The 23,246-nt window shown below is 44.1% G+C and overlaps 1 protein-coding gene across 5 annotated transcripts in view; it reads right to left on the bottom strand.

Moving 5' to 3' along the window:
* Positions 1 to 23,246, bottom strand: part of LYPLAL1 (lysophospholipase like 1) — a 166,941-nt gene that overhangs the window by 46,773 nt on the left and 96,922 nt on the right. Inside the window, exon 6 of one of the 5 annotated variants that reach the window (XR_014817306.1) lies at positions 5,459 to 5,589. The exons of 2 other annotated variants lie outside the window; for them this stretch is intronic. Coding sequence is in view for 2 of the 3 variants with exons in the window: in XM_021064303.2 (XP_020919962.1) it covers positions 5,500 to 5,589 (90 nt within the window). In the remaining variant the exon portion in view is untranslated. Of the gene's footprint in view, positions 1 to 5,368; positions 5,590 to 11,327; positions 14,982 to 23,246 lie in introns of those variants that run through there. 2 more of the 5 variants (XM_021064303.2, XM_021064305.2) reach the window with 2 other exon arrangements.

The following is a 23,246-nucleotide window of genomic DNA, read 5'->3' as shown; positions in this document are numbered from 1 at the left end:
AAAGACTGGCTGGATCAGAGAGATGTCTGTGAAGTATGGCCAGCCCATAGGACAGGAACCAGAGTGGACTCTAGAAAGAAACAAGGAAATAATCAGTAAGAGCTCCAGCTTGTCTAGGTGGAGTGGGAGGGCAGGCATATTAGGCAAAACATGTCACGCATAACAAGAAAGACCTTTAAAACACCTACGTATAGATACATACACACCAGAGGAAGAATAGATACTCGTCTTAGAAGTGTGATTTCTAGATTAAAAATGGAGTTTCCCTATCCCTAGGAGAATGAGTGTCACCAACAACAGAGTACAACTGCTCTCCCTTATGGACAATTTCAGTGACCCATGGTCAACCACGGTCCAAAAATATTAAAAGAAAAGTTCCAGAAATCAACAACTCATAAGTTTTACACTGCACACCATTCCAACGAGTGTGATGACACCCCACCATCCTGCTCCATCCTGCCTCCAGGGAGTGAGTCACCCCTTTGTCCTGGGTACCTTGCCCATTAGTCAATTAGCCCCCTCGGTTATCAGATCAAATGTCTCAGTATCTCAGTGCTTGTGTTCCAGCAACATTTATTTTATGTAATAACGGCCTCAAAGTGCAAGAGCAGTGATGCTAGTAACTAAGAGATGCCAAAGAGAAGCTGGAAAGTGAAAAGCACAAAGTTCTTAATCGAAGAAAAGAAAAAAGTCAAAATGCATGCTGAGATGGTTAAAATTTGCAGTAAGAACTTCTTTTTTGTCACGGTTTCGAGGTGACGAAAAAAAGAAATTCAGGCTAGTTTTGCTGTCACACCTCAAACTGCTGAAGATACAGCCACAGTGTGTTAAGGGCTTGGTTAAGACAGAAAAGGCATTAAATTTGTACAATACAGGAGTTCCCACTGTGGCTCAGTGGTTAACTCCAACTAGGAACCACGATGTTGCGGGTTTGATCCCTGGCCTTGCTCAGTGGGTTAAGGATCCGGCATTGCCATGAGCTGTGGTGTAGGTCACAGATGTAGCTCGGATCTGGCGTTGCTGTGGCTCTGGTATAGGCCAGTGGCTACAGCTCCGATTAAACCCCTAGCCTGGGAACATCCATATGCTGCAGATGCAGCCCTAGAAAAGACACACACATACACACACACACACACACACACAAATTTGTACAATACATTTTGAGAGAAAGCAACTTTTCTTTCTCACATAAATTTCATTATCGTCTATCTATGATGCAATTGTTCTAGTTTATTTTTAGGTTTAGCCAATTTCTTATGGTGCCTAATTTACGAATTACACTTTATCAGAGGTGTGCATGTATAGGAAAAAAGTAGAATACACATCGATAGTACTGTCTGAGGTTTCAGGCATTCTCTTGGGGTCTAGGAAGATATGCCCTGCAGAAAAGGGGGGATTACAGTGTTCCCTTTGTCTGGGAGCCCGAGACCCCCTTTGTCACACCAAGTCGAGTGTGAAATTAACTTCATGAAATCTGTGGCCAGTCCCCCAGACCCTCCAAGCACCCCGTGCACAGTACTGCCTCTGACGGTCTGAGCTTCTCCTCAACCTTTATGTGCTTCACTTCTGTAGGGCCTCAGCTGTCTTCTGGTCTCACCTCGCCTCATCCGGCTTTCTCAATTCACTTGCAGCCATGCTAACTGCTTGGGCCAAGATAACACGTTAACTATTGATAATGGTGAGTTTTGTAGGATGAGCTGCATTCTCTAACACCTGTGGAGGGTGAAAGCCTTTCTCCATCTCTCAACCGTGACCCCAATGCACCCGGGAATGGGGAGGGGAGACAGTGACCGGGGTCTAGGCAGGGTCAGCTAATGGACGGTACTTCAACAGGGCTCCTTTCGTCTTGGTTCTACTTTTCAACATGGTCTGTGCTGATTTGCCATTTTCCTTCTTCTCCAATTGGGCTGTTGCAGTCCCATGGGGAACCAGAGTGGTACCCAGAGGAAAGCAGACGTGGAGCAGAAAGCTTAAGGGGTGCAGGGAACAGGTCTTCCTCTGGACACCTTTTTAAAAGCTCATCTTTCTTATTTATTTTTATTGAAGCATGGTTGATTTTCAATGTTGTGTCAATTTCTACTGTGCAGCACTGTGACCCAGATACATACATTCCTCTTCAATTATTTCGTATATTATCATCCCTCATGGTCTATCCCAAGAGATTGGACATAGTTCCCTGTACTGGGCAGGAGGACCCCATTGTTTATCCACTCTAAATGTCATAGTTTGCGTCTAACTCTAAACTCTCAGCCCATCCCACTCTCTCCCACTTCCACTTTGGCAACCACGAGTCCGTTCTCTATGTTCGTGAGTCTGCTTCTGTGTTGCAGATAGGTTTATTTGTGCTGTATTTTAGATTCCACACATAAATGACATCATATAGTATTTGTCTTTCCCTTCCTGACTTACTTTACTTAGTATGAGAATCTCTAGTTACATCCATGTTGCAGCAAATGGCATTATTTCATTCTTTTTTATGGCTGAGTAGTATTCCATTGTGTATATGTACCACATCTTCTTAATCCATTCATCTGTCAATGGGCATTTAGGTTGTTTCCTTGTTTTGGATATTCAGTATTGTGAAGAGTGCTTCTATGAACACATGGGTGCAAGTATTTTTCGAATTATGGTTTTGTCCAGACATGTGCCCAGGAGTGGGACTGATGGGTCATATGGTAGTTCTGCATTTAGTTTTCTGAGGTACCTCCATACTGTTCTCCATAGTGGTTGTACCAATTTATATTCCCATCAACAGTGCAGGAGGGTTCCCTTTTCTCCACCTCCTCTCCAGCATTTGTTTTTGTGGACTTATTCATGATGGCCATTCTGACCAGTGTGAGGTGGTACCTCACTGTAGTTTTGATTTGTGTTTCTCTAATAATTAGTGATGTTGAGCATTTTTCCACGTGCCTACTGGCCATCCACATGTCTTCTTTGGAGAAATGTCTATTTAGGTCTTCTGCCCATTTTTCAGTTATGTTGTTTGGTTCTCTGTTGTTAAATTGTTTGAGTTATTTGTATATTTGGGAGATTAAGCCCTTGTGGGTTGCATTATTTGCAACTATTTTCTCCCATTCTGAAAGTTATCTTCTCTTTTTGTAATGGTTTCCTAAAGGCTTGCTTTTCCCTTTGCTTCTTCTCACTGCGAAAATGGTAAGACCTTGAGGACCTAAGCTTTGTGGGCCCAGGCTCAAGGAAAGAGGTCACAGAAGCTACTTAATCTGCTTTGCTCTAAGAGGCAAAAGGAATTCTCCAGAAACACAGGGGCTTAAGCCACTGACCTGCATCAGGAATCCCAGAAAGGGTGAAATAAGTCAGACAGAGACAGACAGATACTGCATGATGCCACTTAGATGTGGGATCTAAAAAGACAGCCCGCTAGTGAGCACAGCAAAAAAGCAGCAGACTCATAGGTATGGACAGCCAACTAGTTACCAGTGGGGGAACACAGGGTAGAAGGTAAAGAGGTACAAACTATTAGGCATAAAATAAACTACAGTGATCTGTTATATGACATGGGGCGTAGAGTCAATATTTTAAAATAACTGTAAATGGTATAGGACCTTTAAAAATTTGAATCACTGTATTGTACGCCTGTAACGTAAAATTGTACATCAGCTATTCTTCAATAGAATATAAAAGGACCCCAGAAAGGAGCTGGGGACCACATCCTATAGTAATAACCATTTCTGGGCTTACAATGGGCAACTGAAAAAGGATTTATATTTTGGGGTCCCAGCCATCTCACTCCCTTTGACCTGGGAGCATAACTAATATGTCACCCTTCTCTGCCAGTACTGAGAAATGTCCACCGCAACCCAAAGAAAAACTCACTGCCTATTTCTGTCTTGAACAAAGGCCTTTTTATTTGAACTACCCCAGCCCCCAAAACAAAACAAAACAAAAAGGGATTTCAGGTTAGAAGATGTGGTGATTTGGGAAGCAGAAAGCCTTTGAAACTCCCACATTACATCATTCAGGTACTTCTTACTTTACCTACCAAAAAAAAAAAAAAAAAAAAAGCAAGCCTGGATGGACATACCTTTCGGATTGCGTGTCACTTCCCACATCTCCCCCCACATCTATAATCCCAAACTTCACGCAGGATTAGTCCGAAGACCAACGCCTCTGCTAAAAGCACACAGATTAACAATCCACACTCAGTGAGCTGATTTGATTCATTCGGGATTAAATGAGAATCCAGTCTGTTTCTCATCAGGGAAGGCGAGGTGAGAAACAGAGTGATGAAGGGAAAAAAATGTGCACGCGGTGGCTTAAGGGATCTGTCCTCCTTTACAAGCTACAACCCATTGTTTCGGTTCTTTTCACGAGTTCTTGAACGCTTCAAAACTCTCAGAGGAACGGCTCCATATAAGTACATAATCAGATCTGACTGCTATGGCCATGACTATGAAGCCCACCGCGAGAGTCGTCATGAGTCAAGAGAAGATGGTGATGCTTTTCTTAGCAAGGAAACCTTCCAGCCATCAAGGAGTGTGTGGTTTAGACAATGTCCCAAAAATGTCCTTTTTCAGGAGCTATGACTTAATGTTGTTGTAAAGAGCTTAAAAAAAAAAAAAAATACAGAGGGTGGGGGTAGGGGGGTGAGGGAATCTATATGACAAATCTTGTAGTACAAGTGTTTGTGGTTAACCGAGAAACACATTATGAGTCAAACCTTTGGAAAGAGGTGAGTAATTAAAGACAAATGCTATGACATAATCATTTACACACAGCAGAAAGATTTTAGATTAAATCTGGCCTGACCCACTGCTCGGCAAGTGTTATCATGGATTCTTGAGAAGTATTCATTTATTTACTTTCTAATTTGGCCCATATGTTTTATTGAAAACAAAAAATGTTGTATTTCCCGGAGGAAATAGCCTGAGTCCGGTGATGGTTAATAAGGCTGGTGTATTTGAGAACAGACCTCCTGTGTGAACCTACAAACCCAAGGAGCAGCAGGTCTGCTTGAAAACACCGCATCTGAAAAAAACCCAAGGAGCTTCCCTCTAAGCACTTTTGCTAAAATAAATCCTTATATTTAGGAAGGTCGCTACGTGTCCTGCTAGATAATTCAGAAAAACGCCCGTTAAACCAATCATTTTACCATGATAATGAAAGTCACATTGGCTGAATATTTTTTTTTTTTTTGCTTTGTTACTCTTCAACCTGCCTCCAAACACACACACCCCCACCCCTCTACACACACACGTTTTGGCCCCAACCTGTTTTCAGTCTCCTCAATATCAGCCTGATGTCGAGAAACCAGTTTTCGGAGCAAGAACAGAATCTGGTCGTCTTAATCCCAGCGCTATAATGGAAAACATGCCCTGTAACTCCAGGAGACGGCTTCATGGTTTTCCAAAGGCTATTAAATTTTAGCTGCTGCTTTTATTAAATGCAGGAAACAGGAGTGGGGAAGGGGAAGGGATGACGAGAGGGCCTGTATCTCTACCTTTTGTTCTTTTTACTCGGGGAGATGTGGAATTGTTAAGGTCATGCAGGTTTTTCCACAGAAGGAAAGAAAGGCAGTGTCTGTGCCCAGTTCCTCTCGGCATCTTGGAAACCATGGACGCCCTCGTCGCTCTAAAAGAGAAAAAAACTTAGACGTCGGGGCCCTTAACCCACAAGCCACAGCGCGAGGATTAAACCTTAGGACCTGCTGCATGCCCTGCCCTTCCAGAATTATTTCCTACAAAAAGCAAGAAGGCCACATTCTGTCTGACGCCAGTTCGGCCGGGTAGCCTGAATGGCCATTCCTGCAGAAACACATATTCAGAGTTGGGGGTTAAAAAAAAAAAAAAGATACAACAACAAATAATAAAATTAAAGAAATAAGATAAAATAACATAAAAAAGTAAGTTGGTGGCAAAGACGACATGCCTCCCCGGCCAGTTCCCCTGTCCTTGGAAACTCTGAGGATCTGTCCAAACTTGACGGGTGTTCAGAAGGGTGAGGAGGCTTAAGTCACAGCCTCTGTTCCAGGGTGGTGGCAGGTATGCGGTGTGTGTCTGTGTGTACACAGGCAGGGGTACACGGCTTCGCCAAAGCTGAAAACGTATCTCCATCAATACTGTCGTGGGGGAAGAAAAGCCACCATGGGAATCGACTCCACTTTTCTCCAGGGCTCTCGGGATTGTTTTTGCCTTTGCTCTCATCCTTTCTAAATCTCGTCCGCTATCATTGAGGCTCATTTTATATGTTGTTGAAGAAACACCAGCTCCATGGGAACTGTGGTCCTCCCTGCCCCTGGGCCCCTCTGGTACCTGTTTGGGTCGGAGCAACGGTAACAAAGGCCGGAGTCAAGGCCGTGTGCTCTCCAGAGAAGTTGGCAGGAATTTCCTGACACCACATGACACAGGCAGGGCTCTGCCCGTTTCAGCTCTGGCCAACCTCACAGGGCAGACAGATGGCCAGTGATGCTTCGCGTTTGCCCATGGGTCTCCATGCCCTGGCCCTTGCCTCTCCCAAAGCCAACTCCCTGGTAGAAGACAACGAAGCTTCTGGAGAAAGCAGGACTGTTGTCAGGCCATAAGCACAAGGGTCTGTGTCCCACTCATCTCTCCTATTTTTCCCTCCTCCCCACAAGGTATTCTACCCCAGATTTTTTTTTTTTCAATGCATCTTCTAATTCCATGACTGGCCAACCCTTAGTCCATGTGTTGTCACCTGCAGCTTCTTATGTCACACTCTGTGACTTTTCCCCAAGTGTTCCTGTTTCAGGAAAGGAAAATCAGCCTCTGGGTACATTAAACCATCAGGTTAGGTCTCAAGTTAGGTTTGTTTAGCTAAATAGTTGTCCTTGCTTATAGGAGTTAATGAATAAAACAAGGTCTGGATTTCACTAGTATCTTTGAACTTTACGTCTTGCATTTCACACCAGGAGCCAATTTCACGCTGAACTTTCCTATTTTAACACCTAAGATCAAAGAAAAAAAAAAGCCTTGTTTCAACAAACTAGCATGTAGAATGCAGCATTAAAATCTAAAACTGAGGCTAACTTCAGCTTTTCTGGTTTTCCCTTGCAGCAATGTTTACGTGTTTGATTTTTAATTTGAACATGTATCTCATAAGACCTCAGAAACAACAGAATACTGAATACCTGGGACAGAAAACAGGATCCGTGAGAAAGGGGAAAATTACACACAGGAACCCTAAGGCTCCTGATGTGTTGGGTTTTTTCCAGCTATAATACAATTTAAACTTGGAGAAAACCTATGTAAACTATCGCCTTTTTTATTTCTTAGAAGTTTCAAGTAAACAATTTTGCTTTGGTTTGCTTGATTTGGGGAAGAATGCTTAAAAGTGTAAAAGGCGTAAGAATCATTTGCAAGAAAGGAAAAATACATTCCATGACATATAGCCTAATGTTATCTGATTGCAAAATCACGGCTCGAGGGTTTTGACACCTCGAGAAGTTATTCACCTCATTGTCCTCAAGAATGAGTTTGTTTCTATTGGGAACATCTGTTGATCTAGTGAAGCCAGCAGCATCTTCATCGCCATGCTGCAGCCCCTACTCTTTTTAGAATCAGAATGGATACATTTATCAACGGAGCTAATGAGAGAGGCCAGAGGTTGGGGTTTAGACGGGCGTGTTTAAATGACTAATACATTGTGCAATGGGGGGGGCAGGGTATGTGGTTTCCCCTTGTGGAGAAACATCAGTGAAGGGAAACTTGGCCATAGTGGTACCAAGAGAAGTCACGCTACAGAGTGAGGTGAATTCGAACAGAGTGATGAACTCAGGGAAATGCTTTCTCTGCGGATATTTCTAGGCCAGTACAGGAAGAGTCAGAAAAGATTGGCTCTTTTATGTTCCTGCATCATCCTCCAGAATTGGCCCTTTGTCACCAGGCAGCATCTTTGGCTGGTCTCCAGCGGTCTTCAGCAGCCCCAGAACCAGTCTCATGGAGTTCACCCCCATATGCCAGCCTTCAAATCTGCCCTCTGGGAATATGTCCCTGTCCCTTTTCCCAGGGATGCCCTAGGGGTTCTCCACTTCCTCTTGGTGAGTGTTTGAGGACATGGTGATCTCATCGGGGAATGAGCAACCCTAGGACTTCCTTCGTTTGCTCTGTCTTACTCTAAACACACAATTCCCTGATGACCTTGGTCAAATTTTAATCTATTTTATGCACTCAACTCAAGGACTAGTAAGCAAAACTAGAGTTATTGTGGGTTGTAGTCTTTGAGCCTGGAATTTGGCATGGGAATCTCTCTTTCGTGACCAAAGACTTTGGTTCTCTTGTTATGGGCAAGTATTTATGAAGTATATGCTGGGCAGTAGAAACACATCCGTGAATAACATGCAGTCCTTATTTTAGACAATCTCACAGCAGAGTGAAGAGGGATTAGGATGGGGGTTCTTGTCACAGCACAGTGGAAACGAATCCGACTAGGAACCACGGGGTTTCGGGTTCGATCCCTGGCATGGCTCAGCGGCTTAAGGATCCAGGGTTGCCATGAGCTGCGGTGTAGTTTGCAGATGCGGCTCGAATCTTGCATTGCTCTGGCTGTGGTGTAGGTCAGCAGCTATAGCTCCAATTGGACCCTCAGCCTGGGAACCTCCATATGCCATGGGTGCAGCCCTGAAAAAAAGCAAAAAAAGGAGGGATTAGGATGGAAGAAAAATGAGCATGTAGGGTCTTTTAACTTGGACAGTTTGGGTTGCAATGAAAAAGGGTGACTCTGAGGTCTGTATGAGGTGGTTTGAGGATGCTTCAGTCTCAGTGAGGTGGGGGGATTTCCTAGTGAAGTGAACTTGAGCTGACAGTAAGACAAGGGGAATGAGGGACGTTCCAAGGGATGGAAAGTCAGAGAAGTATGGCAGGTATTAATTGCTCTGCAGAACTGGGCAAAAGGAAGGGAGGGATCTACTTTTTTAACTCAAAGGAAAATGAGCTCAAATTCATAAACATCAGATTAGCCAAATATTCACGATCTCCGCCTTGCAATCCCTCATTTTTCTGAGTTTGCTAAAACTCCAAAGGCTCACACAGTCCAACAGGAGGTCAACACTCTGACCTAATCACCCAAGAGTGATGAGCCTGGGGTGAGGTCAGTCTGTTACTGCTTTTGCTTCTTGCTACCACTTGGTGACACTGTTGACAATTGGACCTACACTCCACAAAGATGATGCTGTACCAGGGACCTGCTGCTATGGCTCTTGAAGGTTGAAGAATCCACGGCTCAGAATCCATCTTGAGGGGTGAAGGATGCCCAGGCTCAAGCTCTTAACCCTTGGTCTTTGGGTCCCCTAGAGTCATTCCCTGAGATGACAGCTCCAGCAGGAGCATGAGGTCAGGACTGAAACAAGCATGGATCCCCTGCAGATTTAAAACCTCTGATCCCTTTCCTTTCTTCCCTAAGGGGTCAGACAGCTTTTCTTTTTCAATCCTGGAAATAGGTGAGTTCTTTTTACCTACGCTTCCCTGGACAATTAGAACCACTACCTACATCCTCACGGCTACCTCGTCTTCTCCAGAATATGAGTCTATAGAGCTCTGTCTATGCTACCCCCCCCTCTTTGGATTGAAAGCACTACACTCAGTGCCTGAAGATTCTTTACTCATCTAAAGATGAGCCAAGTGACCTCCAAGTATCACTTTCAGAAGAGAAAAAAAAATCCAAGTTAAATATTCAGCAGGACAAGTCTACTACAGAAACATGATAGGAACTGAAAATAGTTTGTGTGACTAGAACATAAGGGTTTGGGGGGAGGGCAGTACAAATGAGGTGGTGAAAATGACAGCCTAGTACCTGGGAAGAACCTTGGTGCCATGCTGATGGGGTTGAGCTTACTTCTGAAGGCAGTGGAGTGTCCATGGAAGATTTAAGTGAGGTGGCATGAAGCATCTGAATTTTAGAAAGTTGCTCTTGTGCTGGTGAGGAAGGCTGACAGAAGAGGGTGAGTCTGTAATAATTTAGTAAGAAATTGTACCATGACTTCAATTTTGTTAGTACCCGTCTTCATCAACTGAGCCACTGGCTGTGATCAGAATGTGTAAAAGCATTTACTCCTAAAGACTGGTCTTATTGGATCTTTGAGATGGCCCTCTCTTAGGACTGACCACACTGAATATAGCTTGTCATTAAATGGACCCATAATGGAGCTTTTTATATCAGAAGTTTTCTTAAAATATTTATCCATCTCTATTTGTTATTAAATATCTTCTTCTGAAATAAAAGAAGGAATTTAAATTATTTCATCAGCTATTAAGGATCAGATTGCTCATCCCTAAGTTTTTGAAGACAGAAACCTCAACTCTGGAATTTGTTTATTTCTAAGTTTTTGCTCTTTCCTCATTTCTCTCTGACATTCTGCCAATATCTGCTAATACTTTTGTGATATTTGTAATTACCAGAATTCCCAATAGTTCATATCTTGGAACTAGAGATGGGTGAAACCAGCTGTATTGGGGGCTTGGTGAACATCTGGAACTATTTTTCAAACCGTGTTTGGGGGTCAAGGAAAACCAAAACATATTTTCATATTTTACCAAGACCTTTTTTTCCACCTCAATTTTAAAATGATGTCTATTTTAAGGGAAATTTAATCCATATGTTACTAAATTCCTTACACTTACCTCATCAAAATTTGGTTCTATAAGAGCTATTTGATGTGCAAAAAGCCTTGGGAGTTATTTTATGAGTTTTTTAAAGAGGATTTTTTTTTCTTAGAAACAGGAAGTCAAATTTGCTAGGTGAAGATTGACTCAAGTGTACCTTTTGCCAACTGTAAATTGTCTAATCAGCCAAAAGACCTGAATTTCATGCCGAATTTTGACTGGTCACAAAATTTATGTGAATCCTGGTGATGTTAACATTAATATTTTTTTCCTTTGCGTTTTCACATCATCTTAACGTTTCTCGCCAGGTACTAATTTCTACAATAAGACTGTCATGCTTTTAAAACAGAAAAAAAAAAAATCATTCTCAGTTTTCATTTAAATTTGAGAGTCCTAATACTACCCCAAATTTCTACATTTCTCATTTATGCTCAGATTTGCTTACGTTACCCACCAGTAAAGTTCATAGGATTCACCCCCCCCAAAAAAAAACCCCAAAAAACACAGGCTATTAAAAAGTATAGTAACTCTCCTTTCTACTACTCAGATACTTCTCTTAAGCCATTTGCATCAGAATCACCTAGAGTAGTTTTTAAAATGAAAAGTCCAAGCCCTCTTTCCAAACCTGCAGAATCAAAAATCTCTGCTTCCAATGAATCAATAAAGATCAGCTAGACCAAAGCCAAAAATATATCAAGTGAAATGTTGAATGTGTAAACTCTCAGAAAAAAGCATGAGATGCTATGAAAACTCATTCTTCTAACATTTACTGAGTATTTGCTATATACATGGAAATCAAGGAAACAAGCATTACTGAGTGTGGGCTGTACAGCAAGCTTTACACAAATGGGTGATCCCGCTCAAACTTACCAGATGCTTACAGAGTGGAGGTTTGGGTTCCTTCTTTTCAGTTTTACATGTGGGGAGAGAGTGCGGCCAAGAGAATTAGTGGCCTTCTTAGTACTTACTCTCTCCTTCTTCTGGAGGAACAAATCAGAGCTTGTCTCTGCATGGCCACATTTCCTAGCCGTCCCCCTTGGTGGGTCGGTGGGCAGGGCCTTGTCCCACAATTGGCCAATTTTAAGATGGCGGTAAGGAGACACTGGGCAGGGCTCCTGGGAAAGCTGGTTCAGAGAAGGCATTTCTCTTTCGCCCCAGCATTTTCCACTGAGCCTTCCACGTTCCTGCTGGAATTTGGGAGCGGAGCAGCCCTCTTGGGAGGGCACCTCAGCCAAGGTGAGAACCATCCATCCTCTCAGGGGGGCTTTCTCAGGTGAGACGAATAAAACCCGCATGTGTCTGATGCAGAGCCTGACACAATTGTAACTGATAGCCCTAGGTTGGGTAGTTTGTCTCTGATGACTCACAACCTGCCTAGAGAGGTAGAAAGTGACTCCCTTCCCTGGATCCAAGCACGTGCTCTTTTATTCCTACAATTTTTTGGTATGCCATTGGTTTTCCAAGGGTCAAGGTGCAAGGCCTTATTATACTACACGGTCTGAAGGGCTTAAACCTGAAGGAGATGGGAAGACAAGCCCTGCCTTCCAAAAATTTACAGCCAGGCAGGCAAGCTGAGGCCTGACCAAAATTGCCTGCAATACTAAATGGAAGAAGAGATGCTGGAAGAGAAAGGAGAGACCAGTGAAGCGTGACTCTACTATTATTCTTATTAATAGTCATTTGAAAGACCAGCTGCAGCAGCGGTGGTAGTCAGGTGATAAGATTTCACCTTAGGATGCTATTAATTCCCAGATTCCTTTCCAGCGCTCTTGAGGATGCAAGAGTTAACCACGAGAAGAACTGTTGTCTGTTTCTTCACGCACAAATTCAACCCCATGCTACCTGAAGACAGGCACTTTGCTTAGATGCAGAACTAAGCCCCAGGAGTGCTGGAAACATGGAGAAGGTTCCAACAAAAATGCTTTAGAAAGAGGTGGAGAGCGCCTTGCTGCTTCTCCTAGCTGTCTTGAAGCTGTGCACAGGAAATGTGCAACAGACCCCCCTTCTCTGAGCCCGGCCAGAGTCCGCCTGGGCGTGGCCTCCCCCAGGAGTGTGCCTACAGAAGCATCAGCTGCTCATTGCAAGGAACCTTCACTGAAACCTCACCACCCCCAGTTGCAAACATGACATGATCATTGTTTTGTCTTTCGTCTCGTTTTGAGTTGGGAAGAGGAAAGACGAGGCAGGCCTAGACAGCCCCAGGGTAAAGGATGCTGAAAAACAGAGATAGGGCTAGTAGGGGCCCTGACAAAATGTCAAAGAGAAGGTTATCCACGAACTCCCACGTGAACTCTTGGGCCTCTCAACAGATCTTGTCCCCAACCCCAGAAGCCCAGCGTTCCCCTACTGCCTGGACCACTGCAGCGTGTTCTTCCCTCAGCTTCCCAGTGCACCTTCGCCAAACTTTCCAAGGCCCTAGCATTAATCCTTCCCCTTTCCTCTCCCATCACACGCCTCTTCCTTTTATAGCGGCTCGGCAGATGTTCAGAAAGCAAAATGCTGAAGCTTAGCTGCCCTAAAGGAACAACACTGGGCGATTCTGTTCTAACCTTCCAAGAGGTGGCCCTGTTCACAAAATGTATATTTTTCATCGGATATACTTTGAGGTATTTTGGGGGGAGGAATTTTTTGAGCAGGAAAATTGCCATTGTTAAGTATTTATTTAGTCAATTCCATTTTGAGTTGAAGGTTACGTGAAATATGGGAAAGTTCAAAATCCACAGTACCAGGCACAACATAGGTGTTCAAAAAACGTTGACTGTGTCGTGTGTCCATTCAGACTCTTACCATTCATGTCCAGTGGCCTTGTGGTATCATAACGATCCACCTCTCCAACTGTGAGACAGGTCATAATTACTTAAATCTTTTATCCTATTTAAAATCTGTACTAAGTGCCTACCCTATCCAAAACACCTTGCAAGATTCTGCGTGCAAGAGACTGATAGATGAAAAAAGCGTGGCACCCACAATTAAAGGGACTTGCCGTAGAGCAGAGAAAGCAGACTCGTGTAAATGATAACGAAGATGAGGATTGGTGTGGGGGTGAGGACAAGAAACTCCCACTGCGCTACACTTGTAACGGGCCAGACTCCTAGTTCCAACTACAGCGTCAGAGTTACTGATAAATGCTATTCTAGAAGAAGAGATTGATGGTCAATCTGGGATCTATACATTGTAGCGTCATGTTCACACGTCATCATTTTTTTTCCAGTACCATTGTTACCTCTCAGAACTTCTTAAATTCTAGGACATGAGAGTTCCCACTGTGGCTCAGCAGTAATGAACCCGACTAGTATCCATGAGGATGAGGGTTCGATCCCTGGCCTCGATGCGTGGGTTAAGGATCCAGCATTGCCGTGAGCTGTGGTGTAGGTCACAGACGTGGCTCGGATCCCACGTTGCTGTGGCTGTGGCTGTGGTGTAGGGTGGCAGCTACAGCTCCGATTCCATCCCTAGCCTGGGAACTTCCATATGCCGCGCGGGCACAGCCTTAAAAAGACAAAAAATAAAATAAAAAAACATAACTCTGGGAAAGAGATGCCTCTTCCAGTCCATTTCTTCTGCTCTGCTACTGACAAGGACTGTGGTCAAGCACAAAGGCCTATGTAGCAAATCCAGGTCCCAGCCCGCGGAGGAAGAAGCAACTCAGACTGGAAATAAGTGGGGAGTGTTCTCTGCAGTAGTTGGTCCTGGCAGATGAGACGGCGGGGTGGCCAGCCCATAATGACGAAGCCCAAGTGACAGTAACAGCCAAGCCCCAAACAGCCAAGGCTGGTGTTGAATACCTCTTGCTCCGGGACTGTGCGAAATGTTTTCCCTCCATCAGTATATTTCTTAGTTCCCACGGATCCTTAGACCTCAGAACTAGTCTCTTTAAGGAGAAAACGAAGACTTAACTTTCCCAAGGTAACCCAGAGAAAAGGTGGCCAAACTGAGATACCAACTCAGCATTTTCTGCCACCAAAATCCAGTCTCTTAACCACGTTCCTATATTGTTATCACATTCTCCAGCGGAGGCAAAGGATATGGAGCCGCGGAAATATGAGAAGCATGAAGAGGAGTGGTTTTTCACTTCGCTTTCTTTTTTTTTTCTCCAAATGTTCCCATCATTTCCTTTTCTCTTCACCCCATAATTCACATGCTGGCCTTTGCTTTTAGTCATTTGGTGGCTCTGAGTCATAGCGAGCTTTGAAGTCCGGGCTTGAACAAAGCGAGATAAGGACGGACTCCACCAGCCTCAAAGCATTCCCGGCTTGTTTACTTCATTCGCAGGCCTTGGTCTTTCAGTCTTTTGTTCCTGCTTCCAGGATACTTGAGTGTTGGCTTGTGACAAGTGTTCCAACTCAAATCTGCCATTCAGAGCCCCAGGCGTCTGTGTGGGCCTTTATAAGTGAGGCTGCACCCGTTCTTGGAAAGCAAGAGAAAAAAATCGGTTTGGGTGATCAGGTAGTGGTCTCTGCCACACCCCTGCCTTGTTCAGGAGCGATTTGGAATATTCCCATTTTAAAATCACTTTCAAAACCAGGTTTTGATCCTTTAAGAAAAATAAGGGGTGTCATATCTTTCGGAGGGGAAATGTATTATCAAAAATTTCATTTCTAGGGCGTTCCCAATGTGGCTCAGTAGTTAATGAATCTGACTAGGATCCATGAGGAGGCGGGTTCAATCCCTGGCCTTGCTCCGTGGGTTAAGGATCCAGCATTGCCGTGAGCTGTGGTGTAGGTGGCAGACGTGCTTGGATCCCATGTTGCTGTGGCTGTGGTGTAGGCCAGCAGCTGCAGCTCGGATTTGACCCCTAGACTGGGAACTTCCATATGCCGCAAGTGTGGCCCTAAAAAGCCCCCCCCCCAAAAAAAATTCATTTCCAGCTTATCAACTAATGTATTCACTGAACTTGACCTTCGTATTAATGAAGGTTCTCCGGAGGAAGGGAACCAATAGGATCTATCTCCTCTCTACCTTGTAGATATATAAAATGAAGAGAGTTATATAAAACATATATGATGTGTGTGTACATATACACATATATGTACATGAGAGAGAGAAAGCGATTTATTAAAAGCAATTGGCTCATGGAATTAGGGAGGCAGAAAAACCTCAAGATCTGCATCTGGCCAGTTGGCAGGTGGAAACCAAGCAGAGTCAACGGTACAGGTGCAGTCCCAGTGCAAAGGTCTGAGATTAGACCTAATGTAGTTCCGGTCTGAGTCCAACAGCCTCAAGGATGAGGAAGGGCTGGAGTTTCTTTTTAAGTCCAAGACTGGGGGGTGGGAGTGGGGTGGGGGAACCATGTTCCAGCTTGGAGGCAGTCAGGCATAAGGAATCTCTCTTAGTCAACCTTAGCGTTTCATTTAGGCCTTCACCTGATCAGATGCGGCCCACCCACATTAGGGAGCGTCATCTGATTTACTCAGTCTACTGATGCAAAGATTAATCTCATCCAGAAACACCTTCACAGACACCCAGAATAAGACGTGGCCAAATATCTGGGTACTTTGTGGCCTAGTTCAGTCGAAGCATAAAATTACTCACGACATCCCTCAAAAACTTTCAGTTACATGTAAATATATTTTTCTAACCAGATAAATATTTGCCAAAACAAAAAACCCCCAAAGATGCAATGCATTTGGTGAAATCAATTTCCAAAGCATTTTTCCAGCATTTTGGGGGGCTTTGGGCTCTCAGGGTCTCCACTACAAAAGGTAACCTTCACATGTCTGCATTTCTATGTTCTGCATGACTGCCATAAACTCAGATACATGTACAGAGCTCACTGTCTTCTAGAAAGTACTAGCAATAGCTAGGACTCCAGGAGTGTCCAAAGATTAGGTTACTCTTCATGGACAGAAATAACCTGACCCAGTACCACATCTCTAATCTAGACATGGGTGAAAGATAACCACCAACGACCCTAGGTCAAAGCAGAAAATACTGTGTAAACAGAGTGACATTATGCTAGGACAGTGGTGGTCGTGGTGGTGACAGTGTGTAGTTGAAGATAAGAGGTTGTCGTTGCCAAGAACATGTATTGGTCTCCATTTCTACCTCAATTATGATTTCCTCTCAGCTGAGGAATCAGCCTTGTATTTCCATCATGTTCTGACAGCATCTGGTGCAGAGGCCAGCACATAGTGCTCAATAAATTTGGTGTGTAAATTTTAGGTTTTACAACCGATACCTAAAGCCCTAAGTGGTACATCCTGCATTAACTTGAATGCATCAGTTAAAATAAGCACAGTTCCCATCATGGCTCAGCAATAACAAACCCGGCTAGCATCCATGAGGACACGGGTTCGATCCCTGGCCTCGCACAGTGGGTTAAGGAGCCAGCATTGCCACAAGCTGCAGGGTAGGTGGAAGATGTGGCTGAAATTTGGTATTGCTGTGGCTGCGGCAGCTCCGATTGAACCTCTAGCCTGAGAACTTCCATATGCCGTAGGTGTGGCCCTAAAAAGCAAAAATATAAATAAAAAATAAATGAAATAAGCACAGTTATTTTAGTGTTTCACATCAGCAATCATGGCATTCTTGATAAATGAGGGAAGTCTCTGAAGATACCACCCAATTTTCTGCCCAAACATATATATATATATATATATATATTTTAAACTTTTTAGGGCCAAACACGCAGCCTATGGAAGTTCCCAGGCTAGGGGTCTAATCAGAGCTGTAGCCACCGGCCTACACCACAGCCATAGCAACGCCAGATCTGAGCCGCATCTGTGACCTACACCAGAGCCCATAGCAACACCAGATCCTTAACCCACTGAGCAAAGCCAGGAATCGAACTCACAACCTCATGGTTCCTAGTTCATTAACTGCTGAGCCATGAACATCCCAACATCTTTTCTAGATAAATGGAGAGGCTTGAGGAAGAGGCAATTTTATTTCATTATCATATCTCTTTTCTAACTTCTGCGTAACTTTATGCCTCAGGCTAAAGGCCCATGAGAAAAACCCCTTACATGCTTCTTTTCTCAGTTAGCACTCCACACCCCACTGGAGGGGTTCTTATTTCTTTGTTTAATTACCTATGATTCTTGTCAAATCTCATCACTTGGCATTCCTGGTCCTCTAATATTTCTTCCTTTCACTATCTCTTTTTTTATTTTTTGTATTTTTTAGAGCCGCACCCACAGCATATGAAGTTTCCCAGGCTAGGGGTCTAACCAGAGCTGCAGCTGCCAGCCTACACCACAGCCACAGTAATGCAGGATCCAAGCCACATCTGCGATCTACACCACAGCTCATGGCAATGCCAGATCCTTAACCCACTGAGCGAGGCCAGGAATTGAACCGGCAACCTCATGGTTCCTAGTCGGATTCGTTTCCCCTGCACCAAGACCAGAACTCCCTCACTATTGCTTTTTATAGGCCATATAGCTCCCATCTTTAGAACAGAAATTCCGCCCCTTCCCATTTCCAATTAACTGAGCCAGAGTCCAAGTAAAAACACACCCTCGTCCCCTCGGTGACAGGGCACCAGTCAGCTTTGTAGGTTGCAGCATATGTCAAACTAGTGAGTAATGTCTGGGAACTCCTGCTGATTTGTCTCCTGTTCCAGGCCAGTTCTGCATTCTCACAAGTTCTCAGAGTGTTTCTCCTTTGGGGACATCCGACACTGCAGTTTCGGAAACCTGCAGTACCATGTCAGGCCGAGCCTCTTCCCTGATGGGACAAATGAAAATTCGTTTTGCTGTTCCTTCTTCTGCCTGGTTCCTTGTGTTTTGACCTTGTGTAGACGAGTCTTTAATTCCCTTTAAGGTCTGGGCAGATCATCTGACACCTCAGCGCCGTGCTTGGTGCTTTCATGGCAATCCGGGGTCTGGAACCTTCCCTAGGCTCCACCGCCGTCACTCGGTGACTCCTAGGGTGTCTGCCTCATGAACTTCCACTAGAAAATTTAGAATTTAAGGAGTTCCCATCGTGGTTCAGTGGTTAACAAATCAGACTAGGGATCATGAGGTTGCGGGTTCGATCCTTGGCCTCCATCAGTGGGTTAAGGATCCAGCGTTGCCGTGAGCTGTGGTGTAGGTTGCAGATGCAGCTCGAATCCCGTGTTGCTGTGGCTCTGGTTAGACCCCTAGCCTGGGAACCTCCATATGCCGCGGAAGCAGCCCTAGAAAAGAAAAAAAAAAAAAAAAAAGACAATTTAGAATGTAATTGTATCCGACTTTATATTTTTGGACTCCTGCTTCCTTGTCTAAACTGCTAATTTGCTAAAGGTATGGGCTGTGTTTTGTGCTTTTTCGGCATCCTCCTCGAAGCACCTCATGTCCAGTCTGAACAACCTAACAGTCACTTACGAAATAGGCGCCAGGGTGATGAGATCACACACATTGCTTCTGATGACACAGCAGATCTGACACTTTCAAGTGAATGCTTTCCTTGGCGAGAATGCCACCCAGGGAGGCTCCCCACCCATGCCGATGATGTTACCAAGGCTCAACATAACCATCAATACCTCTCTCGGTTTGAACGTGTGTCAGAATCTGTGACGCTTATTTCATGCCTGATATCCATCTAGCATCGTGCAATAAGCAGGACCCTGTTTTCAAAGAGTACCTCCGCAATTGTTATGATGCAATTCCTGAGCACGGATGTTTGTCATTGTATGTAGAAGATATGAAAACAGGTGTGAATACTGATGGCATAAAGCAAAACAGGGCAGGAACCATCCGTGAGGGGCAAGGAACTGAAGGACAGGGGACTGAGCGCTGAGCCTGCAAAAAGGTCCCCTGCCACTTCAGTGTCTGTAACTCCTCATCCTATAGTCCTAGGAAGCAACTAAAATCTAGGGCTGGGAATCCAAGAGATGACGGCACTAGATGATACCACCCGGCCCTCCAGCAAGTCATGCCCCAGGGTGAGAAAAGACACTGACGGCCAAATGAGCCAATTGGGCATCCAGGGACCTCACTCACGCTGGCCTGGCATCAAAGTTTTGCCTGTTCATCTCTATGCCTCATCTGGGCCTCTGTGGCCTCCTTTGTAAAGGGACATAACATAAACCAGGAGAAAGGTTCTCAAGGAAATGACGGGAATATCCAGAGGCTGTAAACTTTCTGTGAGCTTTTGAAACCAGGCATGGTCCTGTGGGCTCCTGGGCACAAAAGCCTTTCTGTGTCCCCCATTTCTTGTTTTTAGGAAAACGTGGGCCTCATTCAGCCTCCACAACCTTCCCTGAGTCCCAAGGGGCAGGTTCGGACAGTTGCTGATCAGGGAAGGAAGGGGATGCAGAGACCAGGGAGGAGGAGTCAAGAAACAACAGTACAGCCTTGGGGCAGGGTCCTGGTTCCCTCTCGAGAAATACATGTAATGATACAGGCATCGTATACACCTAAGAGAAAAGCAATATTTCTTATGCTTCTTTTAGAAATGAATGCTTTGAAACTGAACAGCTTAGAGTCCTTCCTTGTCCTTCTCCCTGGCTTAATTGTACCCTAAACACAATAAAGTTATGCAGAAGTTAGAAGAGATATGATGATGAAATAAAACAGCAAAGGTGCCTCTTCCTCAAGCCTCTCCATTTATCTAACCCTAAACACAATCACCCGTAAACTAAAGATAGGGTGCCCTGAGCATAATCGCCTGCGGGTTAAAGGTGATTAGCACGGGATGTTTTTCAGGAACGTTCCTAGTCTGTTCTGATCTCAGATCAATATGCCGTTTTCACAGGTGCAGTTATTCTGGGCAATAACCCAGAAGACCACCAACCTGCTCATGTCAAATAGATCTCCTGATGCCAGCGCTGATGACTCAGATTCCCCCAAAGAAAGAAGGCATGTGTGTCCCAAGACTGATTCCTATCTGCAAATCTGTGTTTCTCCTTTTTACTATAAAACTCCGCTTAATTTCTTCTAATGGGGGAGTACAGTCTTTAGGGCATCAGCTGGCTATGGCCCCCTCTGCTTGGCAAAGCGATAAAAGCTCTCTCTTTCTCCTTTACCCAAAACTCTGTCTCTATGTTGCAAGTCGGCACTGGCAGACAGAAGCCGAATTCCAGCAACAATTTCAGTGACACAAACAAGTTATATGTTACAGGTTCTATGGCCACAGCACGGCATCTGAGGGTTGCTGAGCTGTATCACTGCTGAGTCCCTTTCCAGTTTGCACGTTCTGGGCCTTGCACACAGCTCAAGAGGGGGAGCCGCCAACGCCCTTGGGTGACAGAAACAGCTATGTGCCAGCAGTAGATGGTCTGTCTCGGGGCCAGAAAGCCCTGGGAAGTCCAGGACCCTGGGCCTGGGCCTGCGTCATGTCATCATGTCTTCTGTCACCCTATTTTATTTCTCCCCGAGTACTCGGGACTTTTAAATTATTCATTTGTTTACCCTTGAATTGTGCATTTTCCCCACCAGGGAAATGGTCAAACATGAGGCTGAAATTCATTTGTTGTTGGAATAGGCGAAGGGCCTTGGTCTGAATTCTGTGCTCCAAGACAAGTGAAGGCATTAAACCTCTTACCACCTCAGAAGGACTCTTTGCAAGTGTTAATGTAGGACATTTAATCGGAATGGATTGAAATTCAGGGATAGAAACAAGTCAGTTAGTGGTTATCTTAACCACTCTGAGCTGAAGGAAATGCAAATGAAGCAGGAAGGAACCCGAAAGATGCGTGGACCTGCATTTAAGAGGGAGAATCATTCTACACAGTATCTGTAATCCACGCAGGAGAAGAACCGGAAAGAGAATGGACGTGTATACGGGTATCGCTGAATCCCTGTGTGTACAGCAGAAATCACCGCAAGCTTGCAAATCAACTATACTTCAATAAAGCTTCAAAAATGAAAAAAAAAAAAGTGAGAACTATTGAGCCATCCTGGGGATAAAGGAAGAATATGCAGCCTTAGGAGTACTGTCACCATCTCCCCCTTGTCATACCTGTGGTACCTTCTGGGTAGAATCCCTATCCTCAAACCAAACACACACACACACACACACACACACACACACACACAAGTTTCTTTGCTTTTGTTTATCCGTATTTTGTAGTTTTTTTCCTCCAAAAAAAAAATATGGATTATTGGGGAATGAAAAACAAATTTGAAAAGAGAAAATGAGAGGCCACTTTGTGTTAATGATAAAAAGAGAAGCATCTAATACATACCAAGAAGAGAATATGAGAGTGTTAAATTGTGTATTAAAAAATAAGGGAGTTCCCATCATGGCTCAGTGGTTAACGAACCCAACTAGGATCCATGAGGATTCAGGTTCAATCCCTGGCCTCACTCTGTGGGTTAAGGACCCAGCATTGCCATGGGCTGTGGTGTGGGTTGCAGACGTGGCTCAGATCTTGCATTGCTAGGCAAGATCTGAGGCTGGGTTGTGGGCCAGCAGCTGTAGCTCCAATTTGACCCCTAGCCTGAGAACCTCCACATGCTGCAGGCAAAAATAAGTAAATAAATAAATAAATAAATAAGATAAAAAGAAAAGAGTATAGACATTTAGAAGGGATACACAACAAGGTGCTATCGCACAGAACAGGGAAATACATTGAGTATTCTGGGATATACATGTGTAACTGAGTCACTTTGCTGCACAGCAGAAATTGGCACAACACTGTAAATCAACTCCAATATTTTTTTTGAAAAAGAGAAGAGTATAGATGAATTTTTTTTTGGAGAGTTTTAAACCTTGAAGGAATTTTACTGAACAAGTTATGGTATCCTGCCTCGGCAGTAACTGAAGTTATGATAGACATTCATTTATACATCAGAAATAATGAAAGTACTTGCCTGTTTCCACATTCCCTGAAACACTACAAGATTAATGAGAGGCATAATGCATTTGAAATCGCTTTGGCATTTTTGGAGAATTATTCACTGAAATGTATTTTAAAAGGAAGGAGCATGCTCTCAATGGAATACAAATAAACCTGTATTTTCCCTCACATTCTATAATCACCATTGCCCTGTATAATGTCATAAAGCTTTCATTTGAAATGGTTCTTATTTCTGGATATATGGGAATTTAGAAAGCTCAGCTATCCTCACTTCTATGTTTATAAATCACATGTAATCTCATTATTCTATCCTGTTCTTACATGATATTCTACCTGTTTTCCTAGACTACTGTGAATGCTTTAGGGAAGAGGACATGTGTATTTAGTTTCATATCCCTGGTGCCTTGAGTAAATAAGATGTTTAATAAATGGGGCTAATGAATAAAAACATTCATGCAATACAAATCACGCTGTGACATTTCATTGCAGAAGAATGAATAATGTTGACCCACCCTTGGAAAGGCCAGCAAAATATGAATATTCTTGAAAAGAGGAAATAAATAATTAAATAGCTAAAAGATCATTTGCACCACTGGCTTATTCTCAGAAATAGTACAAAATTTTAGGTAGGAGTTCCTGCTATGGTGCAGTGGGTTAAGAAGCTGAGTGTAGCAGCTTGTGTCACTGCAGAGGCTGGGTTCAATCCCTGGCCCAGCTCAGTGGGTTAAAGGTTCCAGCATTGCGGCAGCTGCGGGTGCAGGCTGCAAACGCAGCTCGGATTCAGTCCCTGGCCTGGAACTTCCATATGCTGCATGTGCAGCCATAACAAAAAAAATTATATAAAAACTTAAAAATACTGGGTTTGGAGTTCCCGTCATGGCACAGCAGAGACAAATCGTACTAGGAACTATGAGGTTGTGAGATGGATCCCTGGCCTCGCTCAGTGG

Source organism: Sus scrofa, chromosome 10 (genome assembly GCF_054392235.1).
Source record: "Sus scrofa isolate SSC_HxYL_T2T_F1_AM1 chromosome 10, Sscrofa_HxYL_maternal_Yorkshire_Landrace_v2.0, whole genome shotgun sequence".
Taxonomy (NCBI): Eukaryota; Metazoa; Chordata; class Mammalia; order Artiodactyla; family Suidae; genus Sus; species Sus scrofa.
The sequence above is the reverse complement of the archived record's forward strand: the minus strand, read 5'-3'. Positions and strand labels throughout refer to the sequence as shown.